This window comes from Mustela putorius, unplaced genomic scaffold, assembly GCF_011764305.1.
Source record: "Mustela putorius furo isolate JIRA1106 unplaced genomic scaffold, ASM1176430v1.1 tig00001093_pilon_pilon_pilon, whole genome shotgun sequence".
In the NCBI taxonomy this organism is placed as follows: Eukaryota; Metazoa; Chordata; class Mammalia; order Carnivora; family Mustelidae; genus Mustela; species Mustela putorius.
In genome coordinates this window covers 656272-681175 of record NW_025421565.1, presented here as the reverse complement: position 1 = coordinate 681175, position 24904 = coordinate 656272, and the positions used below count along the sequence as shown (strand labels likewise).

At 40.4% G+C, this 24904-nt stretch overlaps 1 protein-coding gene across 4 annotated transcripts in view; it reads left to right on the top strand.

Moving 5' to 3' along the window:
• LOC123393940 (cancer-related nucleoside-triphosphatase homolog) overlaps positions 1-24904 on the top strand; it is a 63451-nt gene that overhangs the window by 24361 nt on the left and 14186 nt on the right. For 2 of the 4 annotated variants that reach the window (XR_006608765.1, XR_006608766.1), the window contains 3 exons: positions 1553-1762; positions 3833-4054; positions 15393-15497. Coding sequence is in view for 2 of the 4 variants with exons in the window: in XM_045087306.1 (XP_044943241.1) it covers positions 1553-1762; positions 3833-3927 (305 nt within the window). In the remaining 2 variants the exon portion in view is untranslated. Of the gene's footprint in view, positions 1-1552; positions 1763-3832; positions 4847-15392; positions 15498-24904 lie in introns of those variants that run through there. The other 2 variants (XM_045087307.1, XM_045087306.1) reach the window with 2 other exon arrangements.

Below are 24904 nucleotides of genomic sequence, written 5' to 3'. Positions count from 1 at the left end.
CCATAGTCTCACATCGTCTGTTCCAAAAGATTCCCCGCTTGTCCCTGATGCCACACAGCTAGCAGCCTTTCAGGAAGAACCTGTGACCATCCTTGGCTTAGCATCCCTCGGCTGTTGGATAGAATGCACAGCCCTCTGTGTCCCTTACAGGCTTCAGGACCTGCCACTCAGCCCTGTCTCTCACCGGCTGCCATGTGTACCCCGCCAGCCGCACCACACTCTAACTGCAGGATTCTCAGTAGGAGACAGATCTGGTTGAACTCAGCCACACATTCTGAGAATGAACTGATGTAATTATTTATGGAATCTAAGAACTGGAGTAAAAATCAGCTTTAGAGTTTTCAGAGTCATCGTTTATACAAAGATACATAAAATGTGTTGTCACTCAGCATTCACCGAAGAGTTACATGTTCTTTTGTGTCCCCACTGCCGCAAGACCATTCAGAGTCCGGTCAGCTTTCTCTGGGAAGGCTTTCCAGGGAAGGCATGGAAGTTAGTGGTCAGTGGTTATGGAGCAAAGGGCCGCAGAACTGAGGAGTTTAGAACCATGGGCTTTATCTTACATGGTTTTCCTGGGTCAGGAGTCCAGGAAGGGCTTAGCCGGGTGGTTCGGGCTCAGGCTCAGTCATGAGGTTACAGTCATCCCATGCTTGACTGAGACGTTCCACCTCCCAGCTCACTCTCACGGTTGTCAGGAGGCCTCTGTTCCCTACTACGTGCTTTCTGAGCGTGCTTACTTACACCATGGCGCTCGCCTTCCCCAGAGGAAATGATCTGAGAGAGAGATTGAGACCAAGCTGGACGCAGAGGTCTTTTCTACCTAATTTCAGAGGGGGACATGCCATCCCTTCACCATTCTGCTTATCACAGAGACCAGCCCTGGAACTGTAGGAGGTGTCAGAGCAAGGGTGGGAGCCAAAGAAGCTGGGAGGCCCTGGGGCCTGTGGAGGCTGGCTGCCGCACCTGTTCCAAGAGGGGCTCGGAAGGAAGGAGAGGGATGAAGTCGTTAGAAAGGGAATCTGCAGTTAAAATGGCATAGTCCTGCTCACTTGTTTTTCTTCTAAACAGGACCCCTTTCCTTTTACCATTCAGTTCTCTCCACCAGCCCTCGCAGTGCACACTGTGAACCACACAGGCATTTGAGTGCAGCGGTTACGTCCTCCAGACAGGGAGGCTCCCGAAACTCAGAACCACACACAAAAAGAGGCCAGTTTTACTAATAAGGGCTCCCAGGCTTGCTGTCTCATTTATTTTAAACCTGAGGCATTCGGTTGCTGCTTATTTCCTGGGTGTATATAAATACAAAGCTTGGTTATTACTGGAACCATTCTAGAAGAGTGAAAATTGCCAGGAACCTGGGTTGCTTGGGGAACTGAATTTTCTGATTGCTGCAGTTTCCGAGGGAGTTCCCCCAGATCTGTTTGCCAGCGAGTCCCCTGTAGACTGAGAGGTCGTCTCCCGCCTTCCAAAGCTTAGTTGGTGAGTGACTGGGGAGTAGGACCCCGGGGCCCTTTGCTTATTAACATGACTTGGGTGTCTTTGTCATCTCCAGGCAGGTTCCAGCAGTGGCCCAGAGCACAGAGTGTGCATCATCAACGAGATCGGGAAGATGGAGCTCTGCAGTCAGCCTTTCATCCAGGCTGTTCGTCAGACACTGGCCACCCCAGGGACTGTCATCCTGGGCATGATCCCAATACCGAAAGGAAAACCGCAGGCCCTTGTGGAAGAAATCAGAAACAGAAACGACGTTCAGGTGTTCAGTGTGAGTACAGCTGGTTTCCTGTGCCTATAAAAACAGAGCAGGTGGGGCGCCTGGGTGGCTCAGTGGGTTAAGCCGCTGCCTTCAGCTCAGGTCATGATCTCAGGGTCCTGGGATCAAGCCCTACATCGGGCTTTCTGCTCAGCAGGGAGCCTGCTTCCCTCCCTCTCTTTCTCTGTCTGCCTCTCTGCCTACTTGTGATCTCTGTCTGTCAAAATCTTAAAAAAAAAAAAAAAAAATGGGGCAGGTGACCTCAGACATGGGGTAGGCTTTAAAATGTACCTTTGCTTTGAATTACCATTTCCCCCCCCTCAGAGGCTAGATCCAGGTGAGTCTGATTTTCTAGGAATTTATAGAACGTGCATTTTGCCTGTCCTCAATGACAAAACGCACTTCCCTGTGGCCCCAGCGTGGAACACAGCCTCCAGCTGCTGGAGAGCAGCACCGCGCAGTAGAATGGCCAGCGAGGGTGGAAATGCCCCGTCCACACTGGGTGGTAGCCATCAGCCACCTGTGACTCCTTACGCTTAAATGAAAAACGCATTTCTTCAGTCACTCTGCCTTCCTGGGCAGAGCCAGGGCAGAGTGCGTCAGGCCAGGTGATAGAGGCAGAGCAGCTGCCCAGGCCTCACCCGCAGGTCCAGGGGGCACACGGAGCTGTAGGCCCGCCCTGACCTCACGAATGGGGCCCCAGGCCTGGGCCCAGCGGTGTGCTTTCACAAGCCTTCGTGTGGTTGCCCGGTGCCCGTTGGTGGGTGGGTGTGTGGTGGAGCACGTGTGAGTGAGGGCAGGCTCCGTCCTGCCAGCTGGTGGCCATGTCCAGAGCCAGCGCCTGGGCCTCTGATAGCACTGCTGGCACTTGGCCCACGTACATGATGTCCTTTCCCCTTTGTCTCTCCAGGTCCTTCTTAGCTCCTTGTTTTGTCCTGAGCCCCTTCATCTGTGTCAGGGAGAGAGCCACGTTCCCAGCTGAGCCCGGCCTGTGACCGAGCCCCACTACCAGTGTAACAGCTCACAGGCCCACAAGCACTTGAGAGCAGGTCGGGCTGGCTGGGCACCTCCACCTGGACATGGAGAGTGAGTGCCAGCTGCCCAGTACCACAAGCACCTTACGTCACTGGCTAAAATGCCACCACTGTGGCTCGCCCGTCCTGTGGGGCATCCACGTGTCATCACCAGCATATCCTGGGGTGCTCTTGCAGCAGTAAACCATGTTAGGGTTTGAGCAGCCAGACTTGGAAAACTTCGTGCCTGTCTGCCTTCATTTACTCAGTAGGAAGTGAGCAGCACTGTGTGCTAAGTGGTGATGCTGGCAGGGAGTGACCAGGTTGGTGCCCTCTGGAGTGTGCGGTCTAAGAGGGGCTCAGCCCACCGGTGTCAGCTAATCACCACAGCATGTATCGACAAGGGCAAAGAAAACCACTACTGGGGTGATGTAGCCCTTGGGCTGGAGGCCTTTGGGAAGGGAGGTGCTGACCCCGGGGGGAGCTGCCCAAGGTGCTGAGAACCCTGAAAGTCACGTGACATCTCCGAAGTCTGGGGGGCCTTGTCTTCAGAGTTTCATGTTGCTCACGCCATCTCTTACTTTACACGGCCTCAAGGTTAGAGTTTTTGGTTGTGATTCTAGAGTTTCTGTGGAAGTAGAGGGAGAGAGGAGGAAAGACCATTCATCTTCAGGCCAAGTGGCTTCCAGGGTGGAAGGTGGGGGCGTTGCTGCCCTTCAACTCCAGAGACTGGCGGTCCCTGCAAACCAGTGTCATTTCCAAGTCCTAGATGGGATTGAGGGGCTGCGGCTGTTATATCCAGGAAAAAGCTGTGTATCTTAAGATAATAGTTCATTTTCTCTTAGGACTGGAAATTATTCTCCAGGCAAGGTAATCATTGTTCCTAATGATGTATAAATAAAGTGACTACCTTTGGGTTAATTATGTAAGAGATAGGGGCTCACACGCCCATTGTTCTTATCTGTTTTATGTTCCTTTTAGGCTGGTGTGGGCTTTCTCTTCCCCTTCTTATTGCAAGTCCAGGGGTGGGATTAGCTATTTCCTGGTCCTTTCCCTTTCTCCTATGCAGGGAAGTTCTCTGAACCCTGTCTGAGAGCAGCCCGTGCACCCAGCACTTCATCCAAGGCACCGCAGAAGCATATTCTCTTCCCTCAAGAGACATAGGTGATGTGACATCAACATCCAGAAGCAGAGAAGAGAGAGAACTCTGTGGGGAGAGGTGGCCCCGGGCACATGGTTCCTTGATGAGTTTTTAAGGAGGAAGTGGAGAAAAGAAGGAAGAACATAGCAGGTGAGGAAGTAAGTTCTGTAGCATGGGGAGGGCCGCCTCCCCGTGCTGACAACCGAGCATGTTAGGACGTGGTCGTGGGACTGAACTCAAGAGGGAAAGGATTCCACTGAGGTACTCCTGTTACCTAGACTTACTGATAGCATTGGTAAACAGCACTCCTTTTCAGAAAAAAACCCTCTGAACGCTTCCTGTTCCACATAAGGTGGAATAGATACACTTTCCCTATCCTTCCTCTCAAACGGAGCTGAAAACTTTGGACATTACATATAAACCAAACATCAGGAGACCTGGAGGGTGGAAAGAAAAAGGCACACTGGCTGGGAAGTGCAGCCAGAGGACAGCACAGCAGACACAACTGAACATCGCCTGTCCTACCAAGCACCAGGACAAGCAACTGGAACAGAACAAACATCAGCACATGCCGACAGTAAGGAGATGGAGATGTTGGAATTATAGGATGGGGATCCTGAAACAGCCGTGACGAAATGCTTCAGTGATCAGTTACAAAGATGCTGGAAACAAGTGAAAATAGGAAGTCTCAGTTTTAGCAAAGCTATAGAAGACATAAAAATCAAAGAAAAACTTTAGAACTGTAACATACAGTAACTGAATGAGAAAGTCTGTGGAAGGACTCCTCAGGAGAATGGAGATAGACAAAGGGAATATTCGGTCAAGTTTGAAGGTAGAACAATAGAAACTGCCTGACAAAGAGCAGACTTGGGGGAACCCCCCCCCCAAAAAAAAGCCTCAGGGACTTTTGGTACTATAATAAAAGATCTAACATTCATGTCATTGGTGGATGGTTTTGGTAATTTAGGAGCTTCTATTATCATGGTGTGGGTATGGGTATGGACAGTCCCCTTCCTGGAAATGTTTCTATTTCAGAAGTTTGGTTAATTTTGTTTCTAATGTCTCTTAGAGTTTACCGGTCTCTAAGTGGGGCCACTGAAAAATGTTTTCAGTTAATTTCACATTTATTTGTCTGAGCATAATTATGTGAATGCTGTAGAGACAAGATAGAAAGCCCGTCATGGATCAAGATGGCTAGAAAGAGCTGTGTGCACTGTTTCCCTGGTTCTGTAGCAACATGAAGAAAATACCTGTGCTGGCCCCTTCCTACCACAAGCACGCACAGACGTGTGAAAACGTGCACACACATATACAGACACAAGTTCTGTTGTCGTAGTGGCATTTAGAAAGCTTGTCTCATTTGATTTCCTTTGAAATACCTGCTTGCTGGAAATGCTGGCAAACATTATCTGCTGAGGGCCCAGAAGGGACAGCTAGAGCCTGGAGCCTTGACTTAGATGCCACTGTGGGCACCAGGTACTAAGCACCTGGACTGAGGTGCTGTGCTTGGTCCAGGAGATCACCGGGGCACATAGACCTCACAGTACCTGCTGAGGTAGAGCTGCAATCTAGTGTTTTATCAATGAGAAAACGCTGCACAGTGTGTCCAGGGTCTTCAGCTAGGAGGTGGCACAGCTGGGACTCAGACTTCTGTCTGTCCGTCTGCACGGCCTATGCTCTGGCACAACCCTTTTGGTGATATGCCGGGATGATTCAGAAGATTTTGCTAAAAATATCTCATTGCTAGAAATTATTTGGATTTTCTACTTTATAAAATTTTACTACGACTGCAATCTCTTCCACTGTGAATTCAGAGCCCTTTATACTTCTTTTTTTCCCATAAAGCAGTTTTTATGCTTTTACTTTTTATTTGTGGATTGCAAGATCACAAGAGTAACAGGAACTGGGTCCTGATTTCCTTCCAGTTTGGGCATTCGTAGACCTCTGCTTTCTCATTCCTGCCATGGGTATTTTCATCAAGCCAGGCATAAAGCATTTTTATCTCACCAGGAATTCGATGCTGTCCTGGGGGTCTGTGGACTTCTGTACATAGCAGGAGTGAGGGAGGGTCTGTTAAGCTCTGCTTCAAAAGCCAGCAGGGTGTTTGTGGATGCTGACAAGCAAGCTAATCCTAAAATGCATGCGGACATGCAGAGGACCCCACTGAAACGGTCTTGGAAAAGAACACTATTAGGAGACTCGTGCTTCTGACTTCAGAACTTCCCACAGAGCTACAGCGATCGTGATGGTATAGGACTGGCCGAAGGCTAGACACACAGATGCATGAAAGTCCAGAAATAAATCCTTATATCTAAGATCAGTTCATTTTTGGCAAGAGGGCCAGAACAACTTAATGAGGAAAGAATTGCTTTTTAATAAATGGTGCTGGGAGACTGGATATCCACGTGAAAAGGAGGAAAGTTGGTTCCTTACATCATACACCAGAATTAACTCAAAGTAGATCCTAGGCCTAAACGTAAGAACTAAACTCTACAGCTCCTTTTTTTCTTTCTTTAATTAATTTATTTATCTGAGAGAGAAAGCATGCAGGGAGGGGCAGAGGGCGAGAAGCAGACTCTGTTAAACTCTGTGCCTTGTAGAAGAAAATACAGGAGTAAATCTTCGTAAACTTGGGTCAGGCAAAGTCTTACTTGACACAACACGAAAGTAATTTTTGGTTTGGAAATTAACCTTTGTGGAAAAAACAGAGCTAGAGGGACTGGATTCAGGAATCCGCTTATTTTTAGGTTCAATAAAATAAAGACAGCATGAAATAGGCTAGTAATAACTTTTGATATGTGTTAACTTACAATAAGCATTGTCAAATTTCTTTCTGTAATCCTGTGCTTCTTAGGAATTTGTCAAGGCACTTCCCATAGTTTCAAGGAAAATAGGCGGTTTTGTTTTGCTTTCTTGCATGTTGTATATAGGCACTTAGGGGCATTTTTTTCTTGCATATGCTTGTGTCCAGAGAGTCACAGCTTCTCTGATGTCCTGGTGCCCAGATTGTTGACTGGGAACTTTCAGGCCCTCCCGTGGCCCCTGCAGACAGCACAGAGCAACTTGGATGCTTGAGATGGTCAGGGCCTTCATAATCTGTCTTTTACCACTCAGCTGTATTTCAGAGATAATATTCAGATATTTTCAGAGATCGGTTAAGCTTAGATATTAATAAACATTTCCTGAGCTACCACCCTCTTGCCCCCATGTGCCAGACACAGGATGAATGAAATGCCCTGGTCCCCATGGAAGTCAGGGTCTATGTGTCACCAAGTCACCGAGGGCCACCGCGCTGGGCAGGGGCTCAGCTTTCCCTGGGCTTCCAATCATTCTCTGGAGGCCACAGTGTGGAGGGGAGGGCAGATCAGCTTCCTTCCTTGTTCTCTTCCTCGCCCAGTGCCCTCTCCTGGCCAGTCTCTCGGGAAGGACTTTCTGCAGAACCAGATCCTTGGTGGTTGACTACAAGACGGGTTGTGCATGCAGAGAAGGGCCCCTGGCAGGCCAGGTGGTGCTCTGCTCGCTCTCGAGTTCGAGAACTTGGCTTTGGAGTACAAGCACATCTGTAACTGAACACTGTTGACAGTTTCAAGTACACCTCTAACTGCTGTGATTCTCAGAAATCGTCTTAGGGAAATCAAAGTTGGTGACGGCGGGGAGTTAGCCAAATATTAATGTAGTTTTGCATTCATTAATTTTTAACATGAAAACATTCCCAAAATGTATCTTTCTCAGTTGTTATTTTTTTCTGTGGAACCAAGGCTTGGAAAGCATCTGTGCATACGGGATGCCCCACCGTTGCCCAGAGCCCTCAGCTCCCAGTGGTGGGGCAGGGGCTCACTTCCCCCTGGTGAGATGGAGGTGGCGTGTCTCACCTCAGGCTGGGTCCTGAGACTAGTTGCTGCCTGATTGTCGTGGTGCTGATGGAGAGGACTGGGCATTTTCCGGGAGCACGGGATGGTGCCTGCGTGGCACGTGAGTGCTCCTCGGGGCTCCTCTTGATGACCTCTACAGCCCCACACCTGTGAAATCGCACCCCTCTGCCGGCTCCACGTCTCCTTCGTAAATGTTGAGTTTCTGGAGGCAGTGAGGAGCTGCTGAGAAGGAAAGTGACCTCAGATGCCCCTCACCTGGGAGGCCTCCTTCTGAGGCACACAGTGAACTCCCAGACCCTGTGGGTGGAGCCTGGTGTCCTGCTGAGGTCGGGGTTCAGGGAAGGGAACTAGTGGCCCATCTGCTCTCTGCTGCTGAAGCCACAAGCCCCACAACAACCCCGCTGAGCTCCCACCAGGATGATGGGAGCTTACCTGTCTCCCCCTTTCCCCCCTTCACATCCGCACGTGCTTCCTTGAATGCAAACAACGGAAATGGACTTTGGATCATTTGAGCAAACACAGCAACAAAGAGCCTTGCCAGGCCGTGCGGTGTTTTCTCGTCAAGCTGGAGGCAAAGCTTATGGTTCTCATTTCAGTGGGACCAGAGCTGCCAGGGAGCGACAGGGTGAGGACAATTTAACTAATGCCCTTCTAAAAGCTCAGGATATACATCAATGAACAAGAAAGTCAAGAATGTAAGCTGGGCTTACATTCAGCAGGGAGGTGTAGAGATAAGGACCGCAGAGGAAGAAAGGATGCAAATAAATTAATCCTATAATTTCAGGTCATGCTAAATGCTGTGAAGGGTTTTAAAGACCAGAAGATGAGATGATAGTGATAGAGGGTATTGGGGATAAGTAGACTGTTTCAGCCAAGTGGCCAGGGGTACTCTCTTCAAGATTGTATCTGGAAAGGACCTAAATTACATGAAAAGTCTTGACAGCAAAGATATGTAGAAGAGCATTGCTGAGAGAGGCAGGAACGTCTTGGTCAGGAGCACCCTGGACTCATTCAGTCAACAGCAAGATGGCTAGTGTGTTTCTGTCACGACAAGCACAGTGAGCAATGGCATGAAATAAAGTTGGAGACACCAGCATACACTTGATCTTGAAGTTCTAGGCCATGCTGCAAAATTTGAATGTTCTTAAAAAAAAAATGGGGGTCCATTGCAGGTTTTAGTAGTGAGAGAGACTATAATATAACCAAAGGGAAAAAAATTTGTTTTGGCTCTTTCCCATGGTTCCTGGCACATAGTTCCTAAAACCCTTGGAATCTCTGGCATGAAAAGAGTGTCTTTTGTATACTGAAGTAACTGGTGGCTGGGGGCCGCGAGATCACTTCAGGTGTGTGTGGGGGAGGCCATCACCAGTGGCCAGTGACTTAATCACTCAAGCCTAGGTAATGAAACCTCTCTAGGAGCCTCTAAACAACAGTTCAGGAAGCTTCAAGAGGTGTGCGCCAGAGAGGGTGTAGGAGTTCCACATACCACACACGTCCCCAACCCTTGCCTATATATCTGTTCTCTTTGGCTGCTCCAGAATTGAATCCTTTATAATAAATTGGTAATATAGGGGCCGCCCAGGTGGGTCAGTTGTTAAGAGTCTGCCTTTGGCCCAGGTCATGGTCGAGCTCTGCACATCTGGCTCTCTGCTGGGAGGGAAGCCTGCTTCTCTCTCTCCCGATCCCACTGCTTGTTTCCCTCTCTCACTTTGTCTTGCTCTCAAATAAATAAATAAAATCTTTAAAAATAAAATAAAATAAATTAGCAATATATAAGTAAATAGTTTTTTGGGGTTTTTTGAGGTGTTCTAGTGAATTACTAGTCTGAGGTGAGATGGCTAGTCATGGGAACCCACGGTATATAGTCAGAAGCCCTGGAGGCAAAAAAAAAAAAAAAAAAAAAAAAATTATTAATAGTCCCTTCAGCTTTCTTGTAATGTCTGTGTGGTGTATCTTTTTCCATCTTCTTACTTTTAATCTATTTATATTTAGAGTGGGTTTCCTATAGCTAATACATGGTTGGGTCTTTTTTAATTAATGTGAAAATCTCTCATGTTTTAATGGGAATATTTTAACCACTTAAGTGGATGCCCTGTGGGATACGATACCTTCAGACTATGACAGTCTGATTTCAAATGACGTCATGCTATTTTATAAGAAGCTTACAGTGTTATAATAATATGCTTCTGTTCCTCCTCCCGTTCTGTGTGATATTTTACTTCAAACCCCACAAGGCATCAAGCAGCTCTTTCTGCCCACAGGTCGTCTTGTGCAAGATGTTTTCTGTCGGTACAGAAATCTGGATCGACACTTTTCTGCTCATACTTGATTCACTTCACTGTCTTCTAGGCTACATACTACCTTCTCTGATTTTTAAATCTCTGTTTTTCCATATTTAATATTCTGTTTTCTCTTGTTGCTGTCAAGATTTTCTTTTCATCTTTGGTTTTTAGCTGTTCAACTCTGTTGTTTCCAGATTTACCTTTGTTTTATTTAGTGCGGGGGGTGGGCAGGGTGGGTTTCCTGGTTATTTTTCTTGTCTTCTCGGTTTCCTAAATAAGTGGTTTGATGTATTTCATTCTTAATGTTTTCCTGGGACTCCAGTTCCTTATGTGTAGCTGTATTTGATACTGTTCCCTAGTTCTTGGATCTTCACGTCAGAATTTCCTCAGTGTCTGTGCTCCGTTTTCAGCTTTTGGCTGCCCATCCAAGCCTGTGTCACAGAGGGTTTATTTCTTTATTCCTGTTTCTCTTCCACCAGTCAGCTGGGCTCATGCTGCTTCTATGAGAAATAAAGCCAGCCACCAGTTAACAGTGATAGATACAGATTTTATTCAGTAACTGTTGGTATAGGGGGTTAGAAGTTTCAGTAAAACCGAGCTCAACTCCACATACTGCTAAGACAGCTAGGGACTTACAGCCAACAGGCAGAGTCAGGGGAATCACTGGATAGAAGATTACTAAGAGAAACACCAACAGTAGGGGGATTCTTGCTGAATGCAGATCGGGCACTAACCCATAAGGGACAGGGTTTAAGGAACTTGATCAGATATCAAGGGTGAAGGGACTGTCACTAGACTGACTTCAAAGGGTTCTTGCGGAAACTGAGCTCAGGCCGGATAGACCTGGAAGACCTAGTCAAGGCCTAGTTGAGCACAGGGCTCAGAGGACACTAACTGAGGTTTAGTCAACAGGGGAGTTCGTCTCAGAGTATCATTAAATTTGCATTGGTAATGAAATAAATTATAGCAGCTGTACTTTTAATTGTGTAATTTCATTGTAAAATTCTAATGGACATACTACAGGAAAAGAAAATGAAACCCAAAAGAATGCTGGAGAGGAGTGGCAAGTGATAAGTCATGACAAAACACAGAGGTGAATCTGAACAAATGGGTGTGTAAAACAATTATAATACTAATATGTAGGGCTAAAAAACATACACAGAGCACTAACTGTATATAAATGAGGTGAGAGGTGATCAAATTGAGCTTGATGCTTCTGTTCTTCAGAAAGGGAGATCTAAAAGATATTGAATTAGTGTAGATTTTAAGTTAAATATTCATGGTATGATGTGATGGATAGCCCCTTAAAGCTGAGAAACAGATGTGTATAACTTCTAAAGTTGTAAGGAAGAAAAAATGGAAAAGATAAGAAATTATTTCAAAAAGGAGGAAGAAAAGTACAATAGAATTGGTAGTAAATTGTGACAGATATAAAGTACCAGGTAAAATGTGAGAGATGACTTGATATATTTCAGGAATCACCATAAATAGCAACAGACTACATTTACCTGTTAAAGTACAAATCGTCAAATTGCATTTTTGAAATAAAATAATACCTTTCTATAGCTAAAATAAGAGGTTTTCATTTATTCTGCTAACTGCATATTTATATTTTTAAATTTTTTTTAAAGATTTTATTTTATTTATTTGACAGAGAGAGATCACAGGTAGGTAGAGAGGCTGGCAGAGAGAGAGAGAGAGAGAGAGAGAGGGAAGCAGGCTCCCTGCCGAGCAGAGAGCCTGATGGGGGACTCGATCCCAGGACCCTGGATCATGACCTGAACCGAAGGCAGCGGCTTAACCCACTGAGCCACCCAGGTGCCCCAATATATTTTTAGCATCTTTTGCCCACTTGACATTCAGTGTTATACCTGTGTGTACACAGAAGATACAGGATATCCTGATCCCTTCAGTGTGGGAAGAAGTAATATCACAGTCAGCATTTACAAATCATAAATTTTCCCCACTTCATTTGTTACCTCCTGTGAATCTTCTCTTGTAACTATGTCCTTGTGTCATTTTACTTTTCTGTCTTCCTTTCTTATTAATGTTAGATCACTATTGTTATATTTTTGTAAACTTTAAAAAAATTATTTTTATAATCTCAGTATGCGCTGATACCACCCAGAACACTTGGGCATACTGTTTTCCTCTTTGTTCTGATTCCTAAATGCAGTTAGACTTGGCCTGCCGAAGCATCTAATTTATCATGTTATTATCTTGAGTTGTCTTTTGCCCAATACATAATACAGCAAATTTATGTTTTTCTCATTTAATGACCCTTAATCTTTTTTACCCTGTGAAAAAAAGATTTTATTTATTTATTTAGAGCAAGCACACATGAGTTGGGGGAGGACCAGCAGAAGAGGGAAAGAAAGTATCTCAAGCAGACTGTGCTGAGGGTTGCCTGGGTGACTCAGTCATTGGGTGTCTGCCTTCAGCTCAGGTCATGACCCAGTGTCTTGGGATTGAGCCCTGAGTTGGGCTCCCTGCTCAGCAGGGAGCCTCCTTCTCCCTCTCTCTTTTCCCCTGCTTGTGTTCCCTCTCTCTTTCTCTGTCAAATAAATACATAAAATCTTAAAAAAAAAATGAAAACAAACAAACAAAAAAACCTCTGCTAAGCATGGAGCCCTACACAGGGCTTGATCCTCACAATCCTGAGATCACAATCTGAGCTGAAATCCAGGAGTCAGACACGTAACCACCCGAGCCACCCAGGTGCCCCAGTTACCCTTAAATATGGCTATGTTTCCTCTGTATGGCACAGAACTGGTGCTAATCCTTCTTTTTAGGATTACCCACAGATGTGCTTTCCCTGCCATATAAGTCTACATTTCATTCCTAACATACTTGGGGATTTTTGTGAGTTAATACATGAAAAGTACCTGGAACAGTGCTTGGCTCATGGTAATGGTTAGTTTTCCTGTTAACTTTTCTTGTTGTTAATATCATTATCATTGGTTTTAAGCACATTTTCAAATTTAAGCTCAGCTTTCCACAGCTTTTAAAATGTTCCTTCATTCCTTTAATTTACGTTATCTACTATAGAATCTGATTCCTGGTAGTGTATGGATGTTGAATGAAGAAGCTATTCTCTGGATTATAATTTCTTCAAAGAGAGCATATCTTACTATGTTATATAACATATATTAGCTATTCGATCATTACTTAATTCATTAACTGTGCCTCTTGATGAGTGAGAGAGCCCTTATATTCAGAAAATATTATAAGGAATTAATTTCTAAATGGGGCTTTTGGGTTATAAACCTGTAAGTTCTTGTTCAAAATTACAGATTTGTAGAAAACTTGAACTTTATTTTGAAAAAGCACACCATCTGTTAAGGACCATTACTTTCATAATCACTCAGGTGTATTCAGAGGAAATCAGATATAAATACTTGCCACACACCATAGATCGTAGATGGAAAAAGAAAAAAGATTACCAAGTATTTCAAATTTCAGCAGTTAACAGGGTATGTTTATTTTTCAAGGGAGTATTAGCCAACAGTTTTTTTTTCACCTTTTTACATTTTTATTTATATATTTATTTTAATTTTTTATTTCTCTTCAGTGTATCAGTATTCATTGTTTTTGCACCGCACCCAATGCTCCATGCAATCTATGCCCTCTCTAATACCCACCACCAAGTTTCCCCATCCTCCCACCCCGCACCTCTTCCAAACCCTCAGATTGTTTTTTTGTTTTTCTTTTCATTTTTTATTTTCAGCATAACAGTATTCATTATTTTTGCACCACACAACATATAATGAGATGTATAGAATGCAATTAATTTTTTAAATTGATGCATAAGTAGGACTTGAAATGGTGGAGATGTTTGTGAAGACTTATTATGAGACAGTGTCATTTTCCTAAAGAGCGAAGTTCTGAGCAAGTCCAAAATGGGAATGTAAGCCAGCTGAGTTGAAAAGTCTTGCTAGAACGTGAATGATTTTTGACAAATTAATAGTCTGGCATTTCTACAAAGAAGACATGATGGACTAGTGAAGCGATCACTTGAATACCCAATATGTATGTAGTTGAGGACATGTTCCCCCTCCACCCAAGCATTATAACTGCAATACATTTCCTTTAATGGTGCTTGGAGACAATGGGCTTTGAAGAGGTTTTTAAACAGGGTCATCATTGTTACATTGTATGTACTGAGCAAGAAGGTAATGTGAAATATAGCTGAGAATTCCTAGGGTGAATAGATAGATCATTGAGTATTTGGGGTCAGGTCTTCCATGGTTATACATACACATAAAACCAAGAAATGTAGAAATCTGGGCGTAAAAGAAAAATTCTTACTAATAATATGTCAGAGAGAGTTTATAGTGGGGAGAAATTAGCATTTGGTGGTAGGCTATCTGACCAAATAAGCTTGAATATACCACAACTAAAAACAACGGAAGGATTTGATTGTCTTTCCGTCTTCTTCCTCATCTTTTTAATTTTACTTTTCCTGGTAGACATTGTATTTTTTATAAGTAACATGAAGAGAAGGAAAGTTAGAAACTACATTACAGGACTCTCTTCATAGGCACAAAGAAATCAGTGCTTCCAGAAATTTAATGTGGTATTAACAGTATACTAAATTAATGTATATATAACAAAACAGAAGTAGTTTTAAAGGGGGGAGAATGAAACTGGAAACATGTAAAGTTTAGAGAGAATTTAGGTGCACTAATGTAAGTATGAGAGGAAAATTATGTAAAGTTTGATCCTTCTAAAGGATACCAAATCGTTCCTCTATTTCTTTAAGGCACTCTTTTTTTTTTTTAAATATATTATTTATTTATTTGACAGACAGAGATCACAAGTAGGCAGAGAGAGAAAGGAGGAAGCAGGCTCCCTGCTGAGCAGAGAGCCCAATGTGGGACTCGATCCCAGGACCCTGAGATCATGACCTGAGCCGAAGGCAGCGGCCTAACCCACTGAGCCACCCAGGTGCCCATCTTTAAGGCACTCTTATCTACTAAGTTTCATGGCCTCTCTGGTCTCTACATTTCCCCTTCCTAGAAGAGCCTTTTTTTTTTTTTAAGTCTTTTCTTCACCATGCTTTATATTTATTTGTAACGTACATATTAAGTCTTGAAGTATGTATTTGTAAATTACCAAATGTAGATGTGTGTGTTCTAAGTTTTTAATCCCCTTTTCTACCCTTTCAGATTTTGTTTTTCTAATCCAAACGGATGGGGCAGTATGACTGTTTGGATCACTCTTATTTCACAAAACTAAGTCAGTGACGTAGAAGGGCATTTGTTTTAAGTGTAATTTCATCATAATTAAGACACGATTCATGGCTTATGGTTTGTTGGTCTTTGTCATCTTTAGAAGTCTGCAAAATTGATAGCCAAGCAGAAGAGACTCAAGAAACCCAGGACAGACGTTTCTGGCAAGCTCCATTTATCAACAACAAAACACTGACTGTGCACAGAGGTAATGTATTAGGAAAAATTTTTAATTTCAGCACAGACACAGTTCCTTCCATAAAAATACCGTGTAGGTGTGACTCTTGTGGTATGAATTTGAAATGTATTTCAGAATTAATTATTAATAAGAAAACCTATTTAAGTAAGAAGGCTGTTGGCCTCAATACAGTAAGGAACAATCGTTTCTTCAGATTAACCATAAATAAATTAAAATTTATAAATACAGCAGTGAGAGAACAACCTCAAATGGGAAAGAAACCTTATGAATTCATTCAAAATGGAAAACACCTCAGTCATAATGACGATTTAATCCCATATCAGAGAACTAAAAATATAGAGCAATGCTTTATTCAAAGCAATAAGGAATACAAGGAATGTGGGAAAGCTTTCCATGAGACGGCAGTTGTCATCCCATATAACCAAGCTTACATAGGACAGAGTCCTTGTGAACATAATGAATCTGATAAAACATTCTGTAGTAATTCAACCCTCATGCTCAGTAAGATGGCACAAAGAACAGAAAATCTTTATGAGTTTCAAGAATATGCTACAACTTTTGAGAAATCATCTCTCTTGGAACACAAGAGTTCATTTAGAGGTGAAAGGTTATGAGTATATTAAAGAGTGGATAATTTCAATGGGAGATCAGACTTTCTTGGCACAGGAGAGAGAATATTTGAATATAACAACTTGGGAGAACCCTTTGGGGAGAAGTCAGTTCTTAATATAACTCAGAGAACACACATAGGAGGCAAAGTCTATCAATGTAATGAATGTGGAAAAACATTCTGCAAAGAGTCAAAACTCACCAAACATCAGAAAACACATACAAGAGAAAAACCCTATGAATGTAAGGAATGTGGGAAATGCTTCTCTCGCAAATCTCTCCTTAGTATACATCAGCGAGGCCACACAGGAGAGAAACCTTATGAATGTAAGGAGTGTGGGAAATGCTTCTCTAGAAGTTCACACCTCATAATTCATCAGAGAACTCACACAGGAGAGAAGCCCGATGGATGTAATCAGTGTGGGAAGTCATTTTCTGAGAAATCAGTTCTCACAGTACATCAGAGAATACACAGGGGAGAAACCTTATAAGGGTAGTGCATGTGGGAAGTCCTTCTATCATAAGTCAGATCTCACTAAGCATCAGAGAACACATACAAGAGAGAAACCCTGTGAATGTAATCATTGTGGGAAAACGTTCAGTTGCAACTCGGGCCTCAAAGTACATCAGAGAAGACACATAAGAGAGAAACCCTGTGAATGTATTGAGAGTGAGAAAACCTCCAAGAAATCAGTTATCACAGTACATCCAAGGTTACATACAGGGGAAGAAAATTTATAAATACAGCAGTGAGAGAAATCTTTCTCTTGTGATCCATACCTCTAAATACCACAGAAAATTCACAAAGGACATGACCCCTATGAATGTAAAGAATGGCAAATTTTTACCCTAATTCATCTTCCAAAGTAAACAAGACAATACTCGTAGTGGGAAATACTCTGAATTTGTCGAATGTCTGAAAACCTGTTGAAATAAGACAAATAAAATGACTGTAGAAGAAACCCTATTAATGCATGTAGGAAATATGGGGGATTATTATGAAGTAGAACATATTAAATAAGGAACTTACATAGGAGATAATCCTGTCAATCAAACAGATGTGTGAAAATATTCTTCCAGAATTTGGCCTTAAATAACAATCATAGCACACTTGGGGGAAAGTGTCAACATCTTGTATACTTTTGAGACCTTTATACACAAGTTGTACTCAATGTATGTCAGGGAAATAATAGGGAAGATACCCAAAGAATGCACAAATCTGGTTCAGCCTTTATCGAGAAATGCCATTTTGTTGAGCAGGGCAGTTGATATCAGAAGACATCGTAAAGATGTTTTGAGCGTGCATGCTTAAACAAAATTTGGACTTTCTTATATCTGAAGATTGTATTGAAGGAAGAATGTCTCTAAGAAATACGGACAGAAATTTTCCTTTAGCTATATTATCTCTGATCTCAAAATTTTTAATAGAAATAAAACTGAAAATAGACATGTATAAAAACATTAACTGTGGAATCTGAAGCTTTTTGAAAAGAACAGATAAACAGAATATTCTTCTCAGACCCCGATTTCACTTTTGGAGAGACATATGTCACTCCATCCCTCGTCAGAGGGTTTTTGATTAGTCTGTCCCCAACCTATGCTGATACTTCTGCAAATAATGCTTGATGGTCTGGTTCATCCTGGAATCTACTCTGGGGGTTCTCCTCATGGACTAGAGCCAAATCAGAATGTACACTGCCATCAGCCAGGGACAGTTGAGGATGTGTCTGCTTCTTCTTCTTGGGCTCAGGAACCAGAAGTAACATTGAGTGTGTTAATGAAAGTAGAGGACTGCCTAGAGTGCCGGGACTTTTGTGTCCCACCTGAAATTTACAGGAAGCTCCTCATGGCTTAGCTTTATTGAATTCAGGCCTGTTGACCCAGGGATAGCCCGCCTTTCCAGGGAGAGAAACTTGGTGGTGTTTTAGTGAAATATTTCATATATCTATCTAATTATGAGGCATATCTTAACCATTGGTGTGTCTGCCGCAGGTTGGAAGTAATGTAGTACAAGAATAGTTGAAGTATCTGCATACCATCCTCAAATCCATTCCATACCCAATAACTAGTACCACCTTCCGCACTTTCCTGAATTTGGTTAGTATTGATCTCAGGTCTTAACTAGTTTTACAGTAATATTTCACATATATTTCTGTGTGTGTGTGTGTGTGTGTGTGTGTGTGTGTGTGTAACATTGTTTTGCTAGTATATCAGTGGGAACTCATGTTTTGCAACTTATTTTTGTCTTGAAATGCATGGTTTTGCTATTTATACATACTGATATATTTAGCCTTAGTTGATTCACTTTAATAAAGCTTAATATATGACCATAATGATATTGTCTCTTTTCCTGTTAATGATTTTTAGAATTTTAAGTTCTTTGTTATTAAAATAATAGTGCTTCCAAATTTTTAAAAATCAACTCTGGGCAGTAATTGAAATGTGGTTAAATAGACCCTATTTAAGTCACCAACTTGAGTTTTAAAAATAAGAGTATACTCATACGTATGACTCCTACAGTTAAGAGGACACACCCATTACCCAGAAAGGTTTCTCAATCTTGGGACTTCCCCCTCCCTCCCTCCTGGCCTCTGGCAACCAGTGATTTGCCTTCTGTAGCTAGGTTAGACTGATTTTTTAAAATACCATTTCATGTAAATGGAGATGCACAATATGTCCTCTTCCTTGTCTGTCTTTCATTCAGCCTGATTTTGAGATGCATCCGTGTTTTAGTATCTGTCAGTAACACCTTCATTTTTTGATTAAGTCATATTTTATTGTATGTTTAGTACTACGGTTCTGTTTACCCATTCCCTTTCCAGGTTTTGATTATTACGAGCAGAGCTGCAGTGAACTTCATGTGCATTTTAGTATAGGCCTATTGTTATTTCCCTTGGCTGAATACTTAGAAGTGAAGTTTCTCGGATTGTAGGATTAGCATACGTGGTATCAGACTTTTCTGAAGTGTTTGTTCCATTTTATATTTCTGTCACCAGTGTGTAAGAGATGTATTATTTCATGTTTTGGTCAATACTTGGTATTGTTACTTTTAATGTCACCATATTAACGTACATAGTGGCATTTCCCTGTGCTTTTTCATTTGCATGTCCCTGATAAATAATGATATGCATCTTTCACTTACTTATTGGCCATTTGTGTATCTTATTTTGTGAAGCATCTATTTAAATCATTTGCCCACTTTGTAGGTTGTTTGGCTTATTTTTGAGTTATAAGGATTTTTTTTTAATTTAATATTTTCCCCCAATCTGTGCCTTTCCCCCCGACCCCCTAGTTTGTGGCTTTTTAGAAGAAGTTTTTCATTTAGATAAAAGTCCAGCTGACCAGTTCTAATCTTTTCTAAGAGATCTTAACAATAGTATCAGAGATTTTCCCCCTTGTTTTCTAAATGCCTTAGTTCTGTGTTAGGTATAGGATCTCTTTGGAATACATTTTTATGTATAGTGTTTTAAGGGTTGAAATTTATATCATTCCATTTGAGCATTCAATTTTTTCAGCACCATTTGTTGAAATGACTGTCTTTCCTCCATCAAATTACCTTGGCACCTTTTAAGACCCCCAATTGATTATTTGTCTTTGTGTGTATTGGGGGTGGTTTCTACCTATGACCCTTTACTCTGTCCCACTGATCTGTTTAGCTTCTCTGTGTTGTCTGTATTCCCATATCTTTGTTAATAAGTCTTTAAATGAAACTGTGTAAATTCTCCAACTTTGTTCTCTTGTCCAGAACTGTTTTGGCCCTTTCAAATCTTTTGCATTTCTGTGTATATTTCAGAATGAGCTTGTCAGTTTCCAAAAACAAAACAAAACAAAACAAAGATTACCTTAATATTGCTTTTAGGATTTTATTGATTCTGTATGTCGGGTAAAGTTGACATTTTAATAATACTAACTTTTCTGACCCATGAATATGATCTATCTCACCATTAAATCCAGTCTTTCTCTCAGCAGCATTTTGTATTGCCCAAGTAATATATATGTAATATATATACTGTTATATTAATATTATATATAATACATATACTGTTAATATTAATATACTTATATATTATATATATTAATATAATGTCGTATTAATTAATATAATATTATATTTATGTTATATATATAAGTATTATATTAATATTAACAGTATATATATTATATATAATATTAATATAATAGTATATATATAATATAACAGTATATATTATATATATAACATATACTGTTTTGTTAGGCTTATCCCTAAACCTTTCTTGCTTTGAATGCTATTATAAGTAGTATTATTTACATAATTTCACTTTTAGTAGTTTTTTGTTAATCTGTAGCAATATGGTTGAACCTTGTGTATTGACCTTGTTTTCTGTAATCTTGATAAACAAACATCGTCTTGGTAGCTTTTTTGACTCCATAAGATTTTCTGATTGTATATGATCATGTCACCTGTACTTGCTTCTTTCTTTTCAACCTTGATGCTGTTAACTTTTTTTTTCCTTTTCTGCATTCTCACTACAATGCGGAATGAACTGGTGTCAAAAGACATCCTTGCCTTACTCTGTCTTAAGGGACAGCACTGAGTCGATTATTGTATGTTTCATGTCAGCTGTGGGTTTCTCAGGTACAGAATGTTGTTTTTAATTCAATTTTGCTCAGAGTTTTATCATAAATAAATGTCGATATTTTTTCTTTTGGCCTTTTAAGCACAAAATCTAATAATCATATGATTCCTTCTGAAATTCTTCTGATGCAATTAATTACACTTACTTATTTCTAAATGTTCAAACAACCTTGTATTTCTGTAAAAATCTACTTGGTTGTGATCTGTCCTTTATATATTGCTGAGTTTGATTTGCAGATTCTGTGTTAAAGACGGTTGTGTCACTATTCATAAAGAATGACGTCTGTATGATCTGTGCTGGTTGCCCCTCGCGTTTTTACATTGGTAATTTGTTTTCTCTCTTTTCCTTCCTTGGTTTGCAGGAAATTTATCAGTTTTACTGATTACATTTTTCAAAAGATTGAACTTTTTGTTTCACTGATTTTTCTCTGTGCTTTTTCTATTTCATTGACTTATGTCCACTTCTCTACTATTTTTATCTTTTCCTTCACTCTGCGGGTGGTTCTTTTTTTAACTTCTTAAAATGAAAGCTGGGTTTTCATTGGCTTTAATAATGTTTTCATTTTAATTATAAGTTTTTTAAAGTTCTGATTTTCTCTCCAGGATCTAGAAATTCTGGGAAGTTATGGGTTCATTTTCATTTAGTTAAAAATATTTTCTAATTTACCTTAAGGTCTCTCCACCCACCCTACCATGAGTTACTTAGAAAAGCATGTGTGATTTCTACATATTTGGAATTTTTTCCAGATACTCTTTTCTTTTCTTTCTTTTTTTTTTTTTTTGAAGATTTTATTTATTTATTTATTTCACAGACAGAGATCACAAGTAGGCAGAGAGGCAGGCAGAGAGAAAGAGAGAGGAGAAAGCAGTCTCCCTGCTGAGCAGACAGCCAGATGCGGGGCTCGATCCCAGGACCCTGGGATCATGACCTGAGCTGAAGGCAGAGGCTTTAACCCACTGAGCCACCCAGGTGCCCCCAAATACTCTTTTCATTTCTGACTTGTTTGGTGTTCAGAGAATATAATCTTTATGGTTTTCCTTAAGTTTATCTTTCTTGGTGAATGTTCCATGTGACTTGGGAAGACTGTACTCTGCTGTTACTGCACAAGATGTTCTAAAATGTCAGTTGGTTGCAGCTTATACATATTCATGCTTCCTTTCCCTTTCAGTTGTTTTATCAATTCCTGAGAAAGGTATGTTGAAGTTTCCAGGTGTAATTGTGATTTTGTGTTTTTTTGTTGTCCGTTTCTCACATAACGAAGCTCTCATTTAAGGTACAGTTGCGTTAAGATTGTTGTATCTTCTTTCTCATTGTGAAATTTTCCTCTTTATTCCTGGTGAAATTCCTTTTCCTGAAATCTTTTTTTTTTTTTTTAATTAGTATAACTACATCAGCTTCTTATGATTATTGTTTGTATGGTATATCTAATTCCATCTTTCTGTAGTTTATATCTCTCTTTTAATTTAAAGTCAATTTTGGGGGCATCTGGGTGGCTCAGTGGGTTAAGCCGCTGCCTTTGGCTCAGGTCATGATCTCAGGATCCTGGGATCGAGGCCCGCATCGGGCTCTCTGCTCAGCAGGGAGCCTGCTTCCCTCTCTCTCTCTCTGCCTGCCTCTCCATCTACTTGTGATTTCTCTCTGTCAAATAAATAAATAAAATCTTAAAAAAAATAAAGTCAATTTTTTTTTATACGATAGAGTTGACTCTTGCTTTCTTATCCTTTCTGATCATCGCTAGCTTCTATTTTAATGCTCTTATTTGGAGCAAGTTCTTAGGTGAACTACCATCTTGCTAATTTTTTAAATTGAAATACTTCTTTTTATGAGATGACTACAGATTCCAGTGCACTTTTAAGAAACGATATATGCAAGTCCTGGGAACAGTTCACCCAGTTTTCACTAATGGTAACATTTTGCAAAACTGTTGTATAAATATCATATCCAGAAAAAAAATATATATATATATATATCATATCCAGGATATTGACATTGATAAAATTTTGGGGCCTAAGAAAGATCTCTCCAGTTTTTCTTCTCTTCATTTGTTTGCATACATTTAGTACAGTACAACTTTGTCACTTGTGTAGGTTTTGCGTATCTGCCCCATAGTCAAAATACTCTATAGTTCCATTATCATAAGGACCTCTACTATTAGCCCTTTTATAACCACAGCCTCTTCACTCCTGTGCGCTCTGCCACTGTCAGTTCAAATGTTACATAGATTTGTATGTATGTCACTTTGGGATTAGTTTCTTTCCCTCGACATAACACCTTTAATATTCATCTAAGTTATTGTATCAATGGTTCATTCCTTTTAGTTGCCCATTAGTGTTCCATTTTATTTATTTATTTATTTATTACAGAGTTTATTTTTAAGAGTCATGTATTAAAACAGGGAGATAATTTTAACCTTATTAGCTAAATGATGTCTTGAGCAAATGTATTAATTCATGTACTTAGAACAAAAGTATTGAGGAAGAAACAAACTCTTCTCTTTTTTAAACAAAATTACTTGTTAGAGTAACATTTTTTAAATGAGATAAAATTCTTTCAATAAGCATAAGGAAATTTTGATCTAGGTATGCTATATACCTTTTTGGTACTAATGGAAATGAAGTAATGGTAAAAATACTTTGTAAATGTGTGCATCTATGTTTTTTGAAAACTGAAGAAGCAGTCTGACATCTGGATAGTTTTCATGGGCTAGTTGTAGGAAATTTATGGAAAATAAGAATCAGCACACCAAAAAGTCTGATGCATTTTCACATATCTAGTTTCTGTTCACTATGATCAGGATTATAGGTAATACTGTAAAATACACTCACATGCTGGTTATTAAGGCTATTTGGATTCTTTTTAATACTGAAAAGTTCACACAGATTGTGATTACTGTGTAGTGTCCAAGAACTAACGTTTGCCATCTGTTACTCAAATACAGGAAAAAGTTAAGATAATCTAGTGATATGAGTGGTTTTGACATTTCTGTTTTTTGGAATCATCTATTAATTATAGTCTTTAAAGACTAATACCAAATTTTAAGCTTTTGCAAAAATAAAGCTTAGAGGTTATGCCAGTGTTTATATTTTTCTTATAAAATGTGAAGATATTGGTTGAGAACTAAAGCTTATGTAATGGAAGTCTGGCTTTTAGTCATTTAGTTTTACAAGATTATTTGGATATTTAAGTGGGAACACCATGTTTTATCTTGAGATATTAAGTTATATGAGATTTTGATAGTTTTAAGCTGTAATTTTCCTAAAAGTTGATATATAGGAATTCATTATTATGGAACTTCATCAGAGAACTGATTTAATATGTATTCCTTAAATATTTGCTTTAAATATTTTTCAGGTCCTCTGCTTTCTTGTACAACTCAGTTCTTGTCTTTCTGCTGTGAAGTGATTTTTCCCATTTAAAATTTTGCTTTTTCAAGCTACAATATATATAAGTTGTTTCTGTAACATAATTCCTTTTCACACCCTCCCTCCCCCACCCCAAGAACTGGTGTTGCCAGGTTGGATAAATGTCTTTAAAATTGCATATTGGGCTTAATAGGGTCTGATTAGTTTTAATCTACTTTATTTATTGATATTTTTACTGAGAAGTTTGTTATGCCAAATGATTAATATGATCAGGCATACTATTTCAGTGTAGATAGGATCTAACTTTGTGTTTAGGGCCTCTATTTTTTGTGTAAGAATCATCTTGCCAATTTAAAACTCATGTCTGATGAAAGTAGATTGTTTGATAAGCATCACTTTATAGAATTTGTTTGGGTCTGAGTGGTAGGTCATGAAGAGAATGGTGCCCTTTTGGATAAACAGATAATATGTGTGTAAATTCTATCTCTTATATTAAGTGAGGGAGCATGTATGTAGGTGAGATTTTTATCCAAATATTCAGTCTTTACCTGTTTTGTTTGCCTAATAGTATTTAAAGGGTGTGAGGTGTTATGAGCTCCTTTCCCTTGTTTTCATTTCTGTCCCTCCCATCTAACTGTTGGTATTTCTGTTTTTCTGTATGTTGACCTTTTAATGTTTTTCAACAGTTTTTTGGTTGACAGAGTTATCTCCCTTTTTATCTTTCATGTTTCAGCTTAATAATTTTCGAAGTTTTTCTGTATATTCTCCTTTGCATATGAAGATTCCACAACTAATTGATTAGTAATTGTGCTTTTTTCCCCCAATT